This window comes from Myxocyprinus asiaticus, chromosome 14 (assembly GCF_019703515.2).
Source record: "Myxocyprinus asiaticus isolate MX2 ecotype Aquarium Trade chromosome 14, UBuf_Myxa_2, whole genome shotgun sequence".
Lineage (NCBI taxonomy): Eukaryota > Metazoa > Chordata > Actinopteri > Cypriniformes > Catostomidae > Myxocyprinus > Myxocyprinus asiaticus.
Genome location: NC_059357.1, coordinates 47,652,125 through 47,674,138, shown reverse-complemented (window position 1 = coordinate 47,674,138; position 22,014 = coordinate 47,652,125). Strand labels below are relative to the sequence as shown.

The window sequence follows — 22,014 nt, the reverse complement described above, 5'->3', positions numbered from 1 at the left end:
TTTAAAGAATAGAGAAATCAATGATGAAAAACGAACCTTCAAAGAAAATGCACAGAAAAATGTGCTTTAATTCACTATTCTTGAAGTGTTAAACAGGCGCGTCTCATCTGTTCAGGGTCTGTAGTGCTCGTAAAATTGATGATGTGAAGCGCCGCTGAACCTGCACACATGTATATATCATGAATGTGTTTGGTTCTATACAGCTGTGTGTCAGCATTCTCAATTTGTTCTCCGATTGGCCATTGTTTTCTAATGTAGGCTGATATTGTCAAAGATATGAGGATCTTTACAAGATTTAAATGCTCCATTTAGTTTTCATTAGTTTTTGTAAACAAAAGCCCTGAAATGTTAAAATTATCATTATGTTTTAATTTTCAAAGTAAGGTTTGTTAAAAACCTTACTTTGCACAGAAAAGTAACAGTACACCTCTCCTCAACGAGTTAAGGTATCACTCATGTCCGTAGCACAAGCGTGTAGGACAAGTTACATGCTGAAGTTTTAAAGTTAGCTTAAATATGAGCAATAGTAATAGTGATATTTGACTTGCCAAACAACACTAATAATACAGAAACATAAACCAGGAGCATGGAGCAAGCCCAGGGCCTGGACCAGGTCTTACCTCTGTGATCTACAGATGGTTTGGAGGAGCTGAGGATCTTAGGAATAGAAATGCCCATGTCGAGCTCGGTGAGGGTCAACTCATTCATGAAGTATGGCAGCTGTAACAATCAAAACATAAAGTTACTGTTTTGAATGAAACACTCAGTCAGTCTGTCTGGCCTGATAGGTATCTGATTGTTCTCACCCTGATCTTACTCAGCTTCTTCTGGATCTTTTTGGAAACCACATCTGCCCAGTATTTCTCCCCAAGGAAGTCCCAGAAGATGCGACCCAAGAGTGCATTGACCCAGGCCTCAGACTCCGCCTCTGGCACGCGACTGGCTGGTAACTATAAGGAACAACAGGAAACGGTTCTTCAGAAATAAGTGTTAGAGGGCTATGCTGTAGTGTCTATGCTATAACCACCCAGTTACTTGACACTGATGGGTTTAATTGCTATTAGGCTTAGATTAAAGACTAGATCCTTCACTAAGATGAATGTTGTGAGATGTTTTGGACCTTCTTAACAGTTCCCGGGCTGCTCCCAGCACTCTGCACAGGGCTTGTGACGGGGCTGCCTGTGGACTGGCTGATATATTTGGCCATGTAGACGTTGTATTCAAGAACTTTCTGTTTGACACTAGCACCAAGATCTTTCTGTCTGGGATGAGACTGGAGAACTTCATCAAGACTGCCATGACTGCTGCTGCGACTATGAGACAAACAACCTGCTGAGAGAGAAGATGATAATTCGGTTTACAGCATCAACGCACGGTCACGCCATGTGGACTGGATTATAACAAAATGTACGCCACACATATGGTGTGCGGAACGATCCGCAACACGGACGCATGAAGTATACTTTGGGCTCTAGGGGTACAGCTCGTCACTGGGGCAGTACAATAAAAGGTACACCTACTTTACCCTCTTTACACATTAAGGTACTAATGGCCCCGTTTCCGCCTGGTATTACAATGCGTCTCGGGTGATCTGATCACATGTTTTCAGGTGAGACACATCGCTGTTTACACCTGGTTGCTTAAATGTATCTCCTGTGACCATTTGTGTTCAGATTTGGAGGGGAGGGTCTCTGTTTCATGACGACATACATCAGTCACTATGTCATCGTGTTATTGCATGATATTAAAGCGCAACAAAGTCAGAAAAGACAAAGAAAGCGTGAAAAAACAGGTGTTCGTGCTTGTCATCTGTATTGATATCAGACACTATATAGAAGATCTGTGAAGCTGTTGTGACTGTGTATGTATCTGCTTTTTTTCATTTTCCGATCTGACGGTTATTTCCTTTTCAAGCCACTTGTAATCTGCAGTTTAAACTTGTTTTAGTGCAGCGGTTGATTGACAGATTAGCATTTACACCTGAAATGTGATATGGATGTGATGTAGATGCCGTCTAGACCTGTATTTAGGGCTGACCACATGTGATCGGTTCACCTGAAACACATCTTAATACCAGGTGGAAATGGGGTCAATATGTACCCTTTAAGGCCAGACAAGTTACAAATACATTCTGATTGACATATAGAGGGTGCAGTGGGTGAACCTTTGAGGGGACTTCCCCAGTGACAAGCTGTTGTACCTCTAAAGGACTGAGTATACAAAATATTTCTGCGTTCTGGATCAGATCGCGCCCGGTCGACCGCGTTGCGAGTGAATATGACTGCATTCAATGCATGCGCACTACAACTGCTTTGATACTCTTCAGTAAAGTCAAAGGCAGGCACATGGGCTGATGATGCGCACAGACGAGGACTGTCCGCATGTTGAGGAAATCTGGACAGTCTGCTCAGACTGTGCTGATAACGAAATTTGCGTCACGCATACGGTGTGTGGACAATCGGCAATGCGGACAACGGAAGTATACTTTTGCCTTTAAGGTAAGATTTTCGCACATTTTTCTGATGGTGTAATGAAACATTTGTACTTCGTTCCTATACACCTCTGCTAAGGTCTACAGTACATCTGTACAATCACACTATATCTTATTGAAACAACTGAACATGTGCCATTCACACATGAGCTTCATCTGAATTTCACTCTTACTGGTAGGCCGGCCTGAGGGCTTCTTGCCTTCAGACTTCAGTTTGGATGCAAACAGCATTCTTCTGAACCATTCCTCTTTATCTCTTCCTGTCCTCCCAAACAGATACAGCACCGGCTCTGTGTGTGCTCTCTTTGGTTCCTCACTCGTGCCCTCTGTCTCAGTCCTGTCTCGTGCAGCAGGGGGCTTCTCCTCAACAGCCTCAGTCTGGTCTCCCTGGGCTTTGGCCATGAAGTCATCCTGCTTGGCCAGCTCAATGCAGATGGGATATTTCTTATTCCACACCCGTTTCCTGGCCAGGCCTTGAGGCACCAGGTAGATCTGTAATATAAAAGCAGAATTGAAAAACATCCTTAATTAGCATGTTTCATACTCCAGTCTGTACATTAAAATGTAAAGGTTTTTCACAGATTTGACTTGAAGGAAGACCACAGCTGTGCATATTGGAAACTGATACGGATGACAACAAATTAATTTCATACTTGTCCTACTTGCTCAGAGAACAGAATTGATTTTTACAACATGGCAGCTCAAATATAAAAATATAACAAACTACATAAAAGTTATTTTATACCATCCACATCATCTAGATTTCATCAAAATAATTACAGCAATGGATGCATATAATTTTTTTTGAAGGAATCTTGTCAGGCTCACCATATCAACTAGAGGTCGACTGATATTTGATTTTGCTAATACTGATAACTAATATGGTGGAAAAAGCAGATAAACGAATAATAGGCAAACAGTTTTTAAAATCGATTTATTAAATGGCTTGTCTTTCTAAGAAAACTTCCTTACTGTGATGGGCACAGATATAGAGGCTACAAAGAGTGATTGTTTATATCTCACCTCCAGAGGCTGCGGTCATACTCCAGAACCCTCTTACGATGGGCAAGGGGGGGAAAAAAATCTATCAGCGTAAATTTCTGCCAATAACCGATAGTTCTCGGTAGCTATCGGCACCAATTAATAGGCAAAACTGATAAATCGTCGACCTCTAATATTACCTTTTTATTTATTTATTATATGAAAAAATATTATTATATTAAGAAATCTCCCACCTTACTGTTGGTGAGGTCATATATTTTCTGGCTGATGTAGGTGACATCAGTTTTGGGCTCGTTGAAGGTTGCCCGGCGAGGGATGTTGCGGTTGGGTTTGGACAGTCGCAGGACGGATCCCTCCAGACGCATGTACACAGAGTGAGTGAGTGTGGCGTGATACATCTCTGGGTCATAGCTGTAAATCTCATTCATCCATCCCTGGCACACAAGAACACATATCCAGACATTTTACAAAATATATCCCAACCAAGCAATATATGTACTGTATACAGTATATATGAAGTTGAAGCAAATAATGTTGCTCATCTCAAGGCCACATGTCAAGGTCTTTGTAGATTAGATGGTAAGCGAACAATAAGTTCTAGTAGTCAATGTGTTAAATGCAGGAGAAATGGGCAGGAGTAAAGACCTGAGAGACTTTGACGATGGCCAAATTGTTATGGCCAGACAACTGGGTCAGAGCATCTCTGAAATTACAAGGCTTGTGAGGTGCTCCCGGTCAGCAGTGTTGAGTACCTACCAACAGTGGTCCGAGGAGTGACAGGGTGTTGGGCACCCAAGGCTCATCGATATGTGAGGGCAATGAAGGCTATCCCGTCTGGTCTGAAACACCAAAGGATTACTGTGGCACAAGTCACAGAAAATGTTAATGATGTTTACAGGAGGAATGTGTCACAACACACCTGCTGCATATGGGGCTGCATAGCCGCAGACCGGTCAGAGTGCCCAATATGACCCCCTGTCCACCATCAAAGCACCTACAATGGGCATGCGAGCATTGGAATTGGACACTGGAGCAAAGGAAGAAGGTCGCCTGGCACGATGAGTCCCGTTTTCTTTTACATCACGTGGACGGCCATGTACGTGCGCTGTTTACCTGGGGAAGTGATGGCACCAGGATGCACTGTTGGAAGACAACAAGCCAGGGGAGGGAGCGCTCTGGGCAATGTTCTGCTGGGAAACCCTGGGTCTTACCATTCATGTGGACGTCAATTTGATGAAGAGTTCAAGGTGTTGCTCTGGCCTCCAAATACCCCAGATCTCAATCCGATTGAGCATCTGTGGGATGTGCTGGCCCAACAAGTCCGATCCATGGCGGCTCCACCTCGCAACTTACAGGACTTGAAGGATCTGCTGCCAGATATCACAGGACAATTTCAGGGGTTCTACAGAGTCCATGCCTTGGCAGGTCGGTTTTGTTTTAGTGGCACGTGGAGGACCAACAGCATTTTAGGCAAGTGGTCATAATGTTTTGGCTCATTTGTGTATCTAACATTGCACTAATTGTGATGTCATTTTACGTGGCCTACCACTTTGTTGCTGAGTTGCTGTCATTCCCAATTGCTTCCACTTTGTTATAATCCACTGACAGTTGACTGTGGAATATTTAGTAGCGAGGAAATTTCACAACTGGACTTGTTGCACAGGTGGCATCCTATCACAGTACCACGCTGGAATTCACTGAGCTCCTGAGAGCGGCCCATTCTTTCACAAATGTTTGTAGAAGCGGTCTGCATGCCTAGGTGCTTCATTTTATACACCTGTGGCCATGGAAGTGATTGGAACACCTGAATTCAATTATTTGGATGGGTGAGCGAATACTTTTGGCAATATAGTGTATCTGAAGACAAAATTTTAATTAGATTAGATATACTGTATTTTTGAAAATAGTGTTTGATTTTGCTTAAATGTTAGTGGTTTTTAGCATTTAACCTGTTGGATTGATTTTGTAGTTATAGTTTTGACAAATGTGTTTTGTAATTATAGTGTTGATAAATTAATTTTGAGCAGTTGGTGCCACTAGAGTTTTAGTTGCAGACCCCTAAATTGGTCTCGAGTCTTTTCAGACCCTCCCCAATCAGTGTGCCAAATTTCCTTCAGTGCTTGGCCCCTAAAAACCAGAATGGACAAAAACACCCCTGAAGTGCATTGCTTGATGAGACCAGTAGTTAATGTAGCTCAGACAGCAGGGCCCAAATGAACAAATTAATCACAGCACTGTAATATAAATAAGTAGAGAGAGAGAGGACTGTCCTGGCTTTGTTGGCTGAAGGACACATAGTCAAATGCAAAAGCCAGGCCTGATAATATTACACAGATCAGGCACAATGAGATGATGCTCAGCATAACTGCCTGTAACAACACAGCTGCATCATACATTACAAAAGATGAACATACTTTTTCAGTCAAACCATTTAATTGGAGACATGACTCATCTATCGAGGTTCAAATGAAAAGGACTGAATTTTAAAAGGTACTGCCTAGGCTCTACCACATTTAGACAGTATACTTAAAAGCTGAAGTATGTAATTTCAGCGTCACTAGTGCCACCAAACAGAATTCCAAAAATAAACATTCTTTTCAAAACAGCTTTCTGAATACACCCCCTTTTGCCATTGATCGAACAGATACCACCACCCCCAACTCAAGCCATTGGTCGAGTCAATGTTGTTGGCTTTCTTGAGACAGTTGCTCAAAACAAACTGTTTACAGTTTTCAAGAAAATTAATCTGTGAATGGTTTACTTATGGCTGTCTCTGCATATTAATCTGTTATAGGAGAAAGTATTTTAACACAAAAACAGTTACATTCTTCAGCTTTAACATCTTTTCAGATATTTTCATTTTATATTTTTGTGGATCTTTAATATATTTCTATCCATTGTCATAATCGCATGCACTTAATCATTTGTGTCCTGGGTAACACTTTATTTTGATGGTCCCAAGTAGATATTTAACTGACTACAAGTGACTTATCAACTGGCTTGCTATAGCTAGTAAACAGTGTTTCAACAAACATTCAGTAGACTTCCAGTAGCCTGTATATAGATCTCTATTAATGACCTACTTACATTATTGTTGAGAACATCAGTTCATTAAAAGGTCATTAATAAAGATCTATATATAGGCTACTGAAAGTCTACTGAATGTTTGTTGAAACACTGTTTACTAACTATAGCAAGTCAGTCGAGCTGTTATTTTGCTGCTGTTATACAGGGAAATGACAGGAGTATTTCTATTGCAGTTTTTAAAGATAGCCTTGCACAGTGGATGGGAAGAAATACTGGTAATCTGTGTGAGATCTGAACCCTGAAACTGTACCCTTAACTACAGTACCAGAATCATCTTTGCTAGCAGGGTGAGACCCACCTTGTAGATGACTGGTTCTTTGATATCCAGAGGAATCCTGTTCCATTGCTCTCTCCTGCTCCAGCTGCCATGATGGCGCCATGAAGGTCTGCGTCTTGTGGACAACCACACCATCAGTATCGCCAGCATGAAACCTGCTGCCACTCCCATTAACACCCAACGCACATAGGTAGGCAGTGGCAACACAAAGTAACCATAAACTATAGATATAAGAAGAATCAGTCCGTTGTGGGGTACCCCTGGAGGCTCATCTTCTTCCTCTTCCTCCTCCCCTCCTTCAGTTGGTTCCTCACTGCATCCTTCTGTACTTCCTCGTCGGACCTGGGATGAATGAGGCTCTTCTCCATCCAGCTCTGTGTCAGTACATAGCTCAAAGTCTTCAGTGTAGAGCTCACAGAACTCTTCATCTTCCTGACGGGCAAGGGTCGACATGAAACATCTGTTCAAGCCCAGAGAGGGTGTCCTTTGCAAACGCAACTCAACAGTTGCCCCATCTAGAAGACTATCCCCCTCCAGGTCTTCCTCTTCCTTGATGCAGTAGTTGTTGTTGCTTTCTGAGGGACCATTGAGAGCAGACAGGTTGGAGAGTTCAGAGGCACTGGCAGAAAGGTTTCTGGATCGGTAGGAAACCCCAGTTGTTGTAGAGGTGTAAGTGTTTGTGTTGACGCCACCAGGTTCCTCGCCAATAATTTTGCTGAGCAGCTGAAGGGGCTCATACATGACCTCCGACAGGCGGCGCTTTGTGTCTTCAATACGTGCCTCTACCTCCTGAACCTTGAAAAAAGAGCGCCCTTCAGGTGAGGAGAGGGGGGATGAGGGAGCAGTTTTGGAGTCTCCACTGATAGCTGGAACACGAGGTTGGGCAAAAGATTTGAAAAGGTGTAGGTTGAGTCGGGAATCTGGGGGCCGATGAGTAGATGAAGCCTCCTGTTCAGGTCGGGCCGTGTCAGTGGACAAAGACTTAACCAGTGTCTTCATCAAATGACGATGCCTCATTGCCTGGGGGGCAACCATGGGAGCCTCCCGAGATTCCACCTCAGTAGAAAGGGACTTGACCAGGCTGAACAAGGGTTTCGAGAGTGGGGCAGAAGCCTTGGCTGGGGACGAGCTGGAAGAGGCTGAATGGGTAGAAGGTAAAAGGGGAGTTGACTTTTGTTCTAAGGGCCATGAGGAGCTAACAGGACTAGAAGTGGATGAGCAAGATAGGCTGATGGAGGGGTTCTGGATAGCCAGGGCAGAGCTGTGGGTTTGGGACACTGAGGGGGATGACACCCCTGTACCCATATCTGCCACTAACCCTTCCAAGAGAAGCTCTTCGCTGGCCTCCTGAGCTGTGACTACACTCTCATCTTCAGTTTCCAGGTTGGAAGGGGAAACGGCTAGCCTATAGAGCTCCTCTTCCTCCTCCTCTTCCTCATTTCCTTTGGCAGAAAAGTGTATGGTAATGGTATCTCGGGAGAGCGAGCGCTGCACCTGTAACTTTGGGGCAGTGGAGGGCCGAGAAGAAGAGGTGGAAGACAGGGGCTTCAGAGTGTCTGCATGGCCACCTCCCTGACTGGTCATGGCACCACTCAAAAGAGCTCACTTCCTGTGGGTACAAAAAAGAGACAGGTTACATACAATACATATACACCAGAGCATATGAGCGGAGTGGAGCATGTTTTAAAGTAAAACTGCAGTTTTGTTATTTGTGCCATACATGATTATGTCATACCCCTACATGGGGGGGGGGGGGGTGTTGTTTTGACTGAATACAACTGCAGCGTTGACCTACAGCCAATGAGAGAGCAAGAAACGGGGCACGGTAAGTTTCAGTGGGAGGAGTCCTGATGTACCTGCAACAGAACATCAACTAGCATGGCTGCGGTATCAAGAAAGTCTCATTGGACCAAAGAAATGGAGGAAAAATTAGTGGAACATTGGCAGGAGCACCAGTGCCTATTTGATGTTTCCTCAAACCGGGTGGAGAAAGAGAAGTGTTGAAATTGGCAATTCTCTTGGACTATCAGGTAAGCAAATAGGTAGATTTTTCAGTAGGAGGAAATGCATAACATATGATCATGCATTTGTTTTCGTATCTCATATCACTTCTTGCATGTACTCTGTTGTGAAACGCAATTTGGAGTCCAGGCAGAGTCATCGGGGATTCGTCAATAGTGAAATGTTTTGTAATGTGTTCACCCGTATCCGATTCCTCGTGTAATTTGAAAACCCTACGACTTCCATGACAAGACAGACAGTTGTGAAATAAGAACGGTACCACAATCCGATGTCTTTGAAAGTCGTGTAGTGTGTAGGAGGCATTAGGAAAGACAGCCTTTGTTACTGTTAGTGATTTTATTAAGGTGAAATAATTATTATGGTTTATTACGTTTTTTATTAAGGTGAAACGGTGGATGGCTGAGTGCTTTCACTTTTTATTAAGGCATGCCACCACTCCACTCCAACATCACTCTCACTCATAAGCGAGGAGCGGAGCGATGACTTTTGAACTTGAGCATTGGAGTCGAGCACACACGAGCACATTTTTTATCTGATATACACTGGTTCAACTGGTGATTGGCTTAAATGACTCATTAAAACTATTACTTGTTACCAGCAAATTCATGCCATTTTGGCTGGCCACAAGTTAGTTTATCTGTAACAATATCCAGGAGTTCATGCCAGGAACAGACTAGCATTGCCCATCTCAAACCAGTTAAGGCCATCTTAAAAATTCAAGCTGGTACAAACTGGTCTAAGCATCTTTTTAAGGAGCAAAAACCTCAAAAAGTGCAGTAAACGAATGATTTTCTATTAGGGATCATTTTGTCTACTCAAGTACTCGGACTAATTACTCGAGTACTCAAGGGGCAATTACATGTTCATAACTGTATATATAATAACATGTCTGAAAACGTCTATGGGTGCTGCATTGCGTCTCAGTGTATCGTCTATTCATTATTATAGGCTGTTATAAAATAGTATGTTACAAAATGTACAAAAGATTGCATAATGAAAATATAATGCATCATATTTTGTCATTATGTGAAGATTCGCTGCCCAACTCTGAAAGAATGTGCACAACGTGCATCTGTCTGTTCTTCCTTCAGGTTACCATAGCAATCTTAGTAAGTGCGCACCAGTTTTTTTAGTGACTGTCTGAACCGTCTATTTTCAAATAACAGGAGACGCCATAACCACTGCATTTTAATATGCATGTTAAGTTGAAGTTCAGTTTTGAAGATGCTGCATTGTGTTCCATTTAACTGCGCTCTGTCTAGCTGTTTGAAACACTCGCATGCTGTACACTGCCACACACGCCTGGTGTGTATGTGTAAGTGTGTGTGTGTGTGTGTGTGTGTGTGTGTGTGTGTGTGTGTCCCCCCAAATGTTCGCTCTTGTAAGGAAAGCCGCGATGCTCTGTATTGTTGTTGCTGTGATTCATGAAGCATTCCATTCAACTCAGAGTGTCTGAATTTCCACCTTTCAACTGACGAAAGAGCAACGGAATGACACTTTATATCGGATATCTAACTTGGAAACTTGAGTGGAAATCTTCATTCATTTCGTCGAAATGCAGGTGTGTGTTACGTCATGCAGGGCAGGGAGGTTTAGTCAGTGACAATCATTCACTTTTATTAAATAATATCCATTAACGAGTCAAAGTTCTTACATTAAATGATAATAAAGCGTGTTTAGCAAACATTTTGCAGAGACAGAGAATTACGCTCTCTTTGTTTTGGTTATCGTTACGATAGCATTGCAGCATCGTATCAGTTTGTTTGCCATGAGAAGTCTCTGATAATCAATGTACCCCTCAAAGTCACAACGTAATCAATCTCAAAATTAAAAATAAGCTCCCTCTTTGACACGTTTGTGTTTAGTTGTCAGGTAACTGTCACTGGATTTCGAATGAAGAGAAAAGTCACATCATGCGTGATCACTAACGATCATCATTTTCATGATCGATCATTGCTGCCACGTCCGAGTACCCGAGTACTCAAGTACTCGTGCCCATCCCTATTTTCTATAGATACAAACAACTGTTGCAGCATTTTAATTAAAGCAGGTCTCATGAGGGCCAAACACGTACCCAGATAACCCTTTTCTTCTCAAAGCTCTATGTGGAGCAACCATGTACAGACAGACGCTCTCATTTATTATGGTCAACTATGGCACTATTTCTCAGACAAACTCTGATTTTCTGTTCTCCACGTCAGAGGAAAAGACAAATTAATTTAGTTTAAAAGTGAGTTCAAGAGAGCATTGCTGTTAACAGTTCTCCTAAAGGACAGCTGGCCTCAAATCCACAGGGAGGAGAACTTAATGGTTATTAAAAAAATTATAACAATTCCAAAACACATTTAAATAATCATGTCTCAACATCCTGCTATCATGGTTGGCTACACACAAGTAATGTTTTGCAATTATTTAGCCTTATTCCCATCATCTAAATACCACAGCAATTAATCATGCCATAATCCCACTAATTACACTTGGCAATTTGAGTTCGTTTTCAACATCTATCAATTCATCTCTTTGTACTGACTGACAATGTATTAAAAATATAAAATAAACAGACTTTGAAGAGCTGCATTGGGAAGAGTGGCATCTGAAGCATTCTAACTGCAGGGAAAAGAAAGAGGACGCAAAAGAGAATGCTGAATTTAGAGCTAATCAAAGCAGTCAAGGGTAAAGCACTGAAAGAGTGACAGTAAAAAGATGAGACATCACATCAAGAGTATTTCCCGAACTGAGAGACAGTGTGCTCAACTAGGGCACATAGCAAGAAAAGCGCTCGACATCAACGCTTGTCCACTTGTCTAGGACTATTGGATTTTTGAAGGGGCAATAAGGGAATTTTACTGTCTGCCTGAAAGAGTAGCCCGATTTAAACGGCAATTACGAAAAAATAACCGGCTATATTTGTGTTATAACCTTGGCCTGTTTTACTTATTACAAAGTTCATACTCTTATTCTGCTGTTGAAAATAATCCAGAGATCTAGCTGCACGGCACATGCCGTTTGATTTACAGGTGGCTTAAGTGCTCCGAGAATGCTTGTGGTAATGCAGATACGTGCCTGAATGGTCAAATATATTTCAAAATTCCATCAAAATGGCGTCTTGGTGAGGTATTCATGTAAACACAGTGAGTTATGTCTAGAGTGAACGTAAACATCGGGGAAAAGCAGATTTGTATCAAAATGTCGGACTTTTAAGTGTAAGTGTAGCATAATAGACATGCTGCTTTCTAGTGTGTCGTTCATAAACAACAAGAAAATGGCTGGATAACTTAATTAGCTTTCAAAATTATTCATCTATTATAGGCTAATCGTATAATAAAAACCAGTAGTAGTTTTATGTTGCATTTCATTCTGAACATGTATTTGAATACTTGATACTGCTGTCAAAATCTTTTAATCGTTTTCTTAATTTGTATTTTTTTTCTATTTTTTTTTTCATTTATTTCTATTCATTGCTGTTTTTTTTTATTACTGACTGTCTACTAGTCTTGAATAATTACTTGAGAACTTGAATAAAATTTTATAATATTTAACAAATTAGTTAGTGTTTTTATATGTTTTGGTATTAAATCTGGTATCAAGAATCGTCAAATTTCACTACCAACTACTGAAATTTTGATATTGTGACATTGTAAATATTGTGCATGGTAGATCTTGCTGCAATAACATGATGGAAAATTATCTCATTCCACAGAACTGTGAACATGCCTGCTGTAAATGGTGGCCATGGAGGATTTTCTTTATTTAACTACTGTCCATAACATAATATAACTACCATATGACAATAGTTTACATTACTTTCACAGAGAATTGAGTTGATTGCATAGACACACTATTAGGTTAGGCATCTTTTGTAATTTTAGACATTTTGACATGTAAAGTGAAGCATGACCTTTAACAATAACCTAAATGTCTTTTTTTCCCTCTCTGGACAAGTAACTTCTTTACTCGGACAAGTGAATGACCAATTTACCAGTCCTAAGGACAAGCACATGGCAATGCTTAATGTCTAGCCCTGCCAGAAGCAGCTTTAGTTTTCACGATCCTGTTTATTTCAAATGAACTCAAATGAACTCAGTGCATACTCTTTATATATATATGACTTTAGGTTAAAGGGAATGTCTATACTGCATATTCCAATATACTGTATATTCCTTGTGGCCTAGGTGATGTTAGCCCAAAACAGGGATGCACTGATACTAATCGGTAGTATTCGCATCAACGTGATACTGGAGGGTAAATACTTGTACTAGGTATCATTGGTTTCATCATTTAATGTTTTAGACCTATAACTAGGTACTTGGTACTTACATCTGTCTTCAAAAATTTGTGTTGGTGCACCCCTAGCCCAAAAGGAAAGTCATTTCAGAGGCAGACCAAGTTATTACATTGGATTCTTTAGTTCCTGTCTGTAAAATTGAGTTTTCGTAAAACACCAAATCTAAAGTGTTAATGGTAAACACTTTACAAAAAGGTAACAGTTAACAACATTAGTTAACATGAACTAACAATGAACAATACTTGTGAAGCATTTATTAATCTTAGTTAATGTTAATTTCTACATAATGTAATACATTTTTCAAATCCAAAGTTGTATTTGTTAACATTAGTTAATGCACTATAAACTAACATGAACTAACAATGAACAATAGTATTTTTATTAACTAAAATTAACAAAAAAAAATATATTGTTAATTGTTTGCTCATGATATCTTATGCGTGAAATTTTGTTAACAAATCGACCTTATTGTAATGTGTTACTGTGTTAATTTATTGATGGACAGCTGGTTAGGCAACTTCACATCACAATAAATGGCAACTATTTTTTTTTTCTCCCCTTTTCCTCTCCAATTTGGAATGCCCAATTCCCAATGCGCTCTAGGTCCTCGTGGTGGCGTAGTGACTCGCCTCAATCTGGGTGGTGGAGGACGAGCCTCCGCGTCTGAGACCGTCAATCCATGCATCTTATCACGTGGCTTGTTGAGCGCGTTACCGCGGAGACATAGCACATGTGGAGGCTTCACGCTATTCTCCGCAGCATCCACACACAACTCACCAAGCGCCCAACCGAGAGCAAGAACCACACATTATAGCGACCACGAGGAGGTTACCCCATGTGACTCTACCCTCCCTAGCAACCGGGCCAATTGATTGCTTAGGAGACCTGGCTGGAGTCGCTCAGCACGCCCTGGATTCAAATTCGTGACTCCAGGGGTGGTAGTCAGCGTCAGTACACGCTGAGCTACCCAGGCACCCATATATGCCATCTATTGATACATTATGAATTTCTTAACCTAACGAACTGAAAAATTTGGTTGAAAAAAAAAATGGTGAATGAAAGGAATGATGTGAAACAGGATATCATCAAGACATGAACTATTCCCAGCATGCCCTAGAAGAATGAGTGTGTGAGCGAGAGAGAGAGAGGTCTAAGCATTACGGATCTGATTTGCAGTTCTGGCATATATTCAGCACTCATTCAATTAATGTGAATTTTCTGTGTCAATCTCAGCAATATACGAACAGCGCTCAGACTCCAGACTCACTGTCACACTAAAATGTCGAAGCAAAACACCTGATCTAAAGATTACTGTGCTTCTTTGCGTTAAATAATTAGATGCAGGATGGAGGCTTTACAGGGTCAGACTAACACTGTCCCAAACACTATCACTAAGAAATAACTTTTTTTCCAAATGTCCCAAAGATAAGTTATGAAATTTAACTCACTTCTGGGGACAAATTTGTGCCAAAAGGACCAAAACTATAATTAATTACATTTACAAACACATAGATGCTGGATCAAAGGCTTGTGGACTGAGTCAGTGTTAAAACAAGATTTAGTCACAGTGCTTCAATTAAATCAATTAAATCAATTAAATAATGAACCCAGATGGTGTGTATGTCTTGTTCAAGAACAGATTCTTACAAAATACAGACAGTGTAGGTTTGGACTCGAAAGGATTTGCTTTAGTGACAGATAATCTAAAATTAAAAGACATTTATTTGCATATAAATATGGCATAACATCAGACAAGTTCCTGAAATATTGAGTGGTATCACTTAATTAGCTATCACTGATTAAATAATCTTTAACAGTACTATAAAACAGAAGGCAAGGACTGATTAAAGGACAGATAAAACATTAAAAACAGCGAGGAGTTTATGTGCAGATCTGGGACTAAAAGGAATGAGAAATTTCTGTTCCATAAGAACAGAAATGAAGTTGCATCTCTAAACCTCAACACTGTAGAAAAAACGCCAACCAAGATGATCCAGTCACTCTTAAGACATTCGTTTTTGTGCATTTCGGAAAGCGTTGCTAGTATGTCTGAAATATACTCTTCTGACTGTGAATTAATACGAATGTGCGGCATACTACAACTGGTTTGCGATAGTCTTTTAATACAGTCAACTGCAGGTGCATGCACCGACGATGCACACAGACGAGGACTGTCCGCGTGTCTAGAAAAGCTTGGCTGCATCAGCACGGACTGTGCTGATGACAAAATTTGCGTCATGCATACTGTGCACGGAGAGATCACCAACGCAGACCACCAAAGTATACTTTGGCTTTTAAAGTCAACATGAAATGGCATTTGCAACCCATTTAACTTCCATGATGTGACATATTTCCCAGTGAAACAGAATATTCTAATACACTACTCCCCTCCTGAAACACCGCTGCTCTTCCATCCACTTCTTGGAAGATTTGTACCGTCTAGATTGTACCATCCAGAGCATCTCCACCAGTAGTGTACGGCAAATCTTGGGGTTCCTCTATGAACCACTCAACAGAGCCCTGCCCACAAATGGTGACATTATACACGATCTCCATGTATCCCAATGGTAACACTACTTAACGAGATATATATATATATATATATATATATATATATCGTTATTTACCATTATTGCAGAACCTTAATTACATTAAAGTTAACCAGTATTAAATTACCGCATTAACTGGCAAGATTTAGGCTGCATTACCTACAACAGTAGCCTAAAACAATGCCTACATAACGATTTGGAAATTAGTTAAAGCTGGACTACGGAAGTTTGGGTCTGGTCAGATTTGGAGCGAAATTGCAGGCTGACATTATTCATCCTTGTGACTTCACGTCATGTCCGTAAACACAGAAAATAAGTATTAGCTCATGTTCTCGTGTTTTGGCTGGGGAAGCTCAAGTTACGCTGTGTTCAGTCAGTCACACAGTATCGCAGCAGTCTGGATGGATGTTTATCTGTTTGGCAAAGTTGTTCACTTGCTATACTGCTTAGATGTTTTCTGGTAGGGTTGTTGAAGCTTAGATTGGTTGTCATGCTTTAATGAATCAAACATTACTCGTGTTTACTGAACACGATGTATCTACCTTTTCTGGTGAAGTTGAACATGTTTACTAATATTATTGACTTCTGAGTATTTTATAACATTGCTGTAGTTTTGAGGTTCCCTAAGAGTGTGTGTGCGTGTGTGTGTGTGTGTGTGCGCACACGTGTTGCTGTTCTATCATTTATTTTACCCCAGTCGCAGAAATGCACAAGTTATTTTTTCATTGTCATTTTAGCAGATTTTGAAAAGCCACTATAGGTACAAATTAGAGTAATGTGGTTCCCCATGAAATGTAATATCATCTCTGTTAACTGAAATATACTATCATATATCTGCAGCATTTAACTTGTAACAATGTGGCATGGGGTACTTTAAAAATAAATATTGGTGAATGGATCTGTTATCGGCCGATCTCCAACATTTCCCTTAACAAATCCCTTAAGACCTAGACCAATGCCAAACCTTTCAAGACTCAGATCAAGACCAGACCCCTAAAACCCAAACCAATACCCAACCTTAAATGACCCAGAACAAGACTAGACCCCCAAAGACCCAGACCACTACCAGACATCCTAAGACCCAGAGAAATAACAAATGGCCTAAGACCCAGACCAATAGCAGACCCTCCAAGACCCAGATTCTCCAAGACAAAGACCAATATCAGACCCTCTTAAGACCCAAAACAATAACAAACCCCTAAAGACCCAGACCAACACTAGACATCCTAAGACCCAGAACATTTCTAATCCCCAAAGACCTAGACTAATACCAGGCCCTCCAAGACCCAGACCAAGACCAGACTTTAGTCCAGTCTTTTTGGTAACCTATTTTGTCTGTGTCCAAAAAAGAGAACACCCAAACTTGACATGATCTCAGCAATCTTCATAATGGAGACTCATTCAGTCAGTAATCACACTTCAGACTGTAATATGCTGAGACAGACTGAACACATGACACAAGATACAAACAGAGACAAGAGAGCAACAACTCAGAAACATTAAGACTGTTTATTGTTTATTATTGTTGGTGGTTGTAATGAGAAGAACAGCACTACGACTACCCAGATGTTGTACTTCTCCAACTGGAAAAAAAAAAAGAAGAAAAAAAAAAAAAAAGGACAAACAGATAAAAATGAAAGCCCTTATTCACAAAAAATCTAGGGCCCTATGATTTCCGTGATGTGGAAAACTTGGACAGAATTGTGGAATTCACTCATGGAAATTATAAAATGTTGGGTGTCACGGAATTTGACATATTTGGGATAAAATTCATGTATGAATGCAAAATGATCAAGTTAAATTAGTGATATGTCCTAGTGTGATAAATAAACCACAAAAGGCTGAGATTTAATTAAATAAATAGACCAGTTTCCATGTGCTGTGCATTTCAAAGTGAATGTGTGAAGCTGGGTGCTCATTCACTGAAAACACCTCTTCATTAGCATAATGTGTGCTCTGTTGGTATAGATGAAATAAAACATTTACATTTATGCATTTGACAGATGCTTTTATCCAAAGCAGCTTACAGTGAACTAATTACAGGGACAATCCCCGGAGCTACCTGCACTTAAGTGCCTTGCTCAAGGACACAGGTGGTAGCTGTGGGGTTCAAACCGGCAACCTCCTGCTTACCAGTTCTGTGCTTTAGCCCACTACGCCATCACCACTCAAAAGCAGAGAGCTCGGAGGCCTGGGTACCTCAGAGAGTACTGACGCTGACTACCACCCCTGGAGTCGCTAGTTCGAAGCCAGGGCGTGTTGAGTGACTCCAGCCAGATCTCTCAAACAACCAAATTGGCCCGGTTGCTAGGGAGGGTAGAGTCACATGGGGTAACCTCCTCGTGGTCATGATTAGGGGTTCTCGCTCTCAATAGGGCGTGTGGTAAGTTATGCGTGTATCGCAGAGAGTAGCATGAGCCTCCTCATGCTGTGAGTCTCCGCGGTGTCATACACAACGAGCCACGTGATAAGATGCACAGACTGACGGTTTTAGAAGCAGAAGCAACTGAGACTTGTCCTCCGCCACCACGAGGACCTACTAAGTAGTGGGAATTGGGCATTCCAAATTGAGAGAAAAGGGGGATTAAAAATTTAAAAAAAAAAAAAAACACAGATCATTAAGCAGACTATTTACTGTATAGGTATACAATTAAATCGCAGCCTTTTGCGGTTTTAAACACACATTGAGCTATATAGTGAACTGCTTATCCAGAGGTGAGAAGCTTGCATTTTTCATTGCAATAAAAATATTTTACCACTATATAGTAAAATGCAATATTCAATGTAGTAATAATAAAATGATTATTAATAATAATTATGATAATATTATATCAATAATAAGCAATATCTCACAAACAAGAATGCTGTTATCTTGAATAAAAGTTTATCAATGCTTTCATTAATACTCTGATGCTCTGTTGTGCATCACTCCAATGTTGTATTTTGGATTGTGCTGTGAGTATCTGTATAAATGAAGTCATTTGATTAAAAATAATGCAATATAATGTTGAAAAGTAATTTTCTGTTTTCATTTGATTACATTTCTATGAATTAATTTGATTAGACAGTTTATGATAGAATGTAATTACACTTTAAAACACAGAATAAAAAAAAAATAAAAAAAAGAATTTGGGAAAAATTTAAAAACAAATTCGAGAAAAATTTAACTGATTTTATAGGGTCCTACTATAAATCCATGCGCAAGGAAGTGTAATCGAGCTTCTAATCATGATTGTGCAGATGTCAAGATTTATAGTGAAAAAGTTACATTTTGGTTTGTTTCTCGCCAAAAAACGATTATAGAAGAAAAGAAAGAAAGTCATACTAGTTTGAGACAGCATAAGGGTGTGTGAATGACGAGAGAATTATCATATTTGGAAGAACTATTCCTGTAATTCATATACTATTATTTAAAATGATTCACTTTTTTATTGTTTAATTAAGAAGTAATCAAATCTTCACCAGTGTTTGGATAATAATTTAACATTTTAACTGTATGACCCTTATAACAGTCAATCAAATACACCAGCACAGAGCAGCATCTGAAGAGTGCGTGAGATGTACAGTTGATTTTTTCCATATACAGTTGAGATCTAAAAGCTTAAGTAAGACAGAACACAGCCCCACAGATGTAAAGAAACAAAATGACCACTAGCTGCTTGTCTCACATCAGTCTCATCTCGTGCTCAGAGTGAGACACTGACAGCAGCAGTGATGCATCACCCATCGCTGGACTCAGACTAGTGAAGAGATGCTGAGTACCTGACAGCCTGCAGCCTAGCAACCGCTCAATAAGACCCAAGCCCCACCAAATGTCATCATGCCAGACACTGATGCATCTTTCTGATATGCTGAACAGTATATCTGAGGACCATAAAGCAAGCCTGCATGCATTTGAAATCGATTGCATGCTGATAGACGTAGTCACAGATTTTATGGCAGAGACAATTAGTTATGAATATACTGGAAATAAATATGGCTATTTTGCACTTTTTTAAGTGAGAGACAAGTAGTTATCCAGTACGCTTTGGTTCACACAGCACAGGTTTACTGAAAATGCTGTTGTAGCCCTCAAAATTTACGAGAGTCAGTTCGGTAGGGTTGCAACTAACGATTATAACAATCTCTTATTAATTAAGCTGAGTATTGGCAATTTTCTTCACGATAATAAACACACAGTGACACATATATTGTGATTCAATAAGTCGCGAGTCATCACGTTATAATCTAGCTGCATTAAGCGTGTGCGCTCAAGAGATGAGCATCCCCACGACAGAATGCGCCTCAGCCGGGTGCAGTTTCAATCTCTCCCCCTTAGATCGGGACATTCGCGCAACTCATAGAAGAGACGCTGACCGCACAGAGAAATGGCAGTTTCGGAGTTTGTAGTTATTTACATGATCTGCTTCAGTATTATTTGAACTTTAATAAAGCTATAACACATTAAATATAACTGCATTTAACATGTCATGCCTGGGTGTTTCCTTTAAAAAGCTCCGGCTCTGCTTATTCCACAACAAGAGTGCTTCTGTATTAACTTATTTTGTATTTTTGCATTATAATTCCCTCATACTTTGCGATCTACATCACCTGGAGCTGTTTGGAAAGTTTAGAGTGCATCTGGACTGCGAGCTGTGTAATTCTCCTCTCCTCAGTCAGGCGCGAACTGCAGTGCTGCTCTCACGCGTCATCATTAGAGTTTAATGTGATCTCATATTACGTTAAATGAGATCATACGACTATTCTACAACGAACATTTTTGTAGACATCGACTAATCATTTCAGCCCTACAGTTCAGTTACAGAATTCGCTCGTTAATGACCGTACTGTCATCTGCCGTGTGTGAATGTAGCCCACATACTGTAGATATTGCTCGGGTCCCACCTTCAATGCAAGTCTATGGATTTTTTTTCCATTTCTTAGATTTTAGCTTTTATTGTGCATTTCATCTTTGTATATTTTTTGTGCTGACTATGAAGCATATATGAAATGAAATAAAATTAACCTCTTAAACCCCTTAAAAAGGAGTGTGTAATAAGTTATAAGTTGCAATAAGTCTCTGGATACGGTACATTAATAGTCATATGTGGTACCATTTAAAAGCTTAGAATCGGAACCTTTCAAAACACTACATCACTTTTGCATTTATGTTACATAAAATAAGAGAAGACAAAACAAAGTATGACGGACACAGCAACAACTCAACATTAATGTAAACTTGAACCCTAAACATACAATGTGTAATAGATATATGCCACCATTCCAGTTTGACTACAACTTCATGTAATTTAATCCATTGCCATGACAATACTGTTAAAGCTATCAAGCATCCCTTCACAATTTTCTATCAGCAGTGTCTAAACAATTTAAGCAATTTGCGTAAATGTAAGAGAACTTTTTCAAAGTCTGTTGTAAGTGCCACACTTCCTGCTGCCAGTTGGTGGCGCTATGACCGTGACCCACAATAGCCACATCCATGTGATTAGCCCCCAAGAAAAAAAACAAAAAAAACATACAACTCAATTTTGATCTAAATCACACAATGCACGCAGAAGATATGAGACACTTCCTGTTTCCATATTTTTGGCATTAATTTAGTGAATCACCATCGCAACACTGTTTGATATTTAAAAATCTTCGATGTCTTGGCATAATGTTGTCTAAATATGTGACAGTCTCATGAATCACTTAGGAGGAGTATTTAAAAGTTCAGAGAATCGATCAATTTTTTATTGTAATTTTAAATTTTTTGCTAACTAATTAATTTGACATTTTTGCTATAATTTAATATAATTATTTATTGAAAAAATATGTAGATCTAAAGATTATACTGTAATGAAGTTATTTACCATTTTTATTTATCCATAAAATGGCTTTAAATTAAATTAACAAATGTAATTCATGGCATTAGGTGTTAAGATAGTCTAAGTAGATTTTAATATGAGCACAGAAGTCATTTAGGCTTGTAATTTCCTTGCAATTCTGTTGTTGCATTTTTTTCTATGTTCACTGTCAAAATAAATTAAGTATATTCATTTTGAGTCTGCATTCATTATTCATACGCACAACTGTTTAAATAGCCTCTAAATTAATGTTGGGCAAATGAGGACATAAATTAGGTTAAAATACTGCATGTTCGCCCATAATATAATTATTCAAAGCATAAATTATTAGCTGGTTACCAGCAAACAACTATTTGTCATGGTTCCGGCATTTGTGCCGGCTCATACTGTTGTTTGTTTTTCTCTCTCCCTCGTGTCTCACAGGTGGAGCCGGCACGCGATCAGCATTTCCATGGGAA

At 39.9% G+C, this 22,014-nt stretch overlaps 1 protein-coding gene across 6 annotated transcripts in view; it reads right to left on the bottom strand.

Annotated features, from left to right (window-relative positions):
• LOC127452146 (testis-expressed protein 2-like) overlaps positions 1–22,014 on the bottom strand; it is a 61,114-nt gene that overhangs the window by 16,334 nt on the left and 22,766 nt on the right. For 3 of the 6 annotated variants that reach the window (XR_007899206.1, XM_051717390.1, XM_051717393.1), the window contains exons 2-7: positions 6,879–8,466; positions 3,727–3,927; positions 2,665–2,983; positions 1,121–1,332; positions 807–950; positions 621–720 (exon numbers count right to left, since the gene is read on the bottom strand). Coding sequence is in view for 5 of the 6 variants with exons in the window: in XM_051717390.1 (XP_051573350.1) it covers positions 621–720; positions 807–950; positions 1,121–1,332; positions 2,665–2,983; positions 3,727–3,927; positions 6,879–8,441 (2,539 nt within the window). In the remaining variant the exon portion in view is untranslated. The remainder of the gene's footprint in view (positions 1–620; positions 721–806; positions 951–1,120; positions 1,333–2,664; positions 2,984–3,726; positions 3,928–6,878; positions 8,467–22,014) is intronic. The other 3 variants (XM_051717392.1, XM_051717394.1, XM_051717395.1) reach the window with 2 other exon arrangements.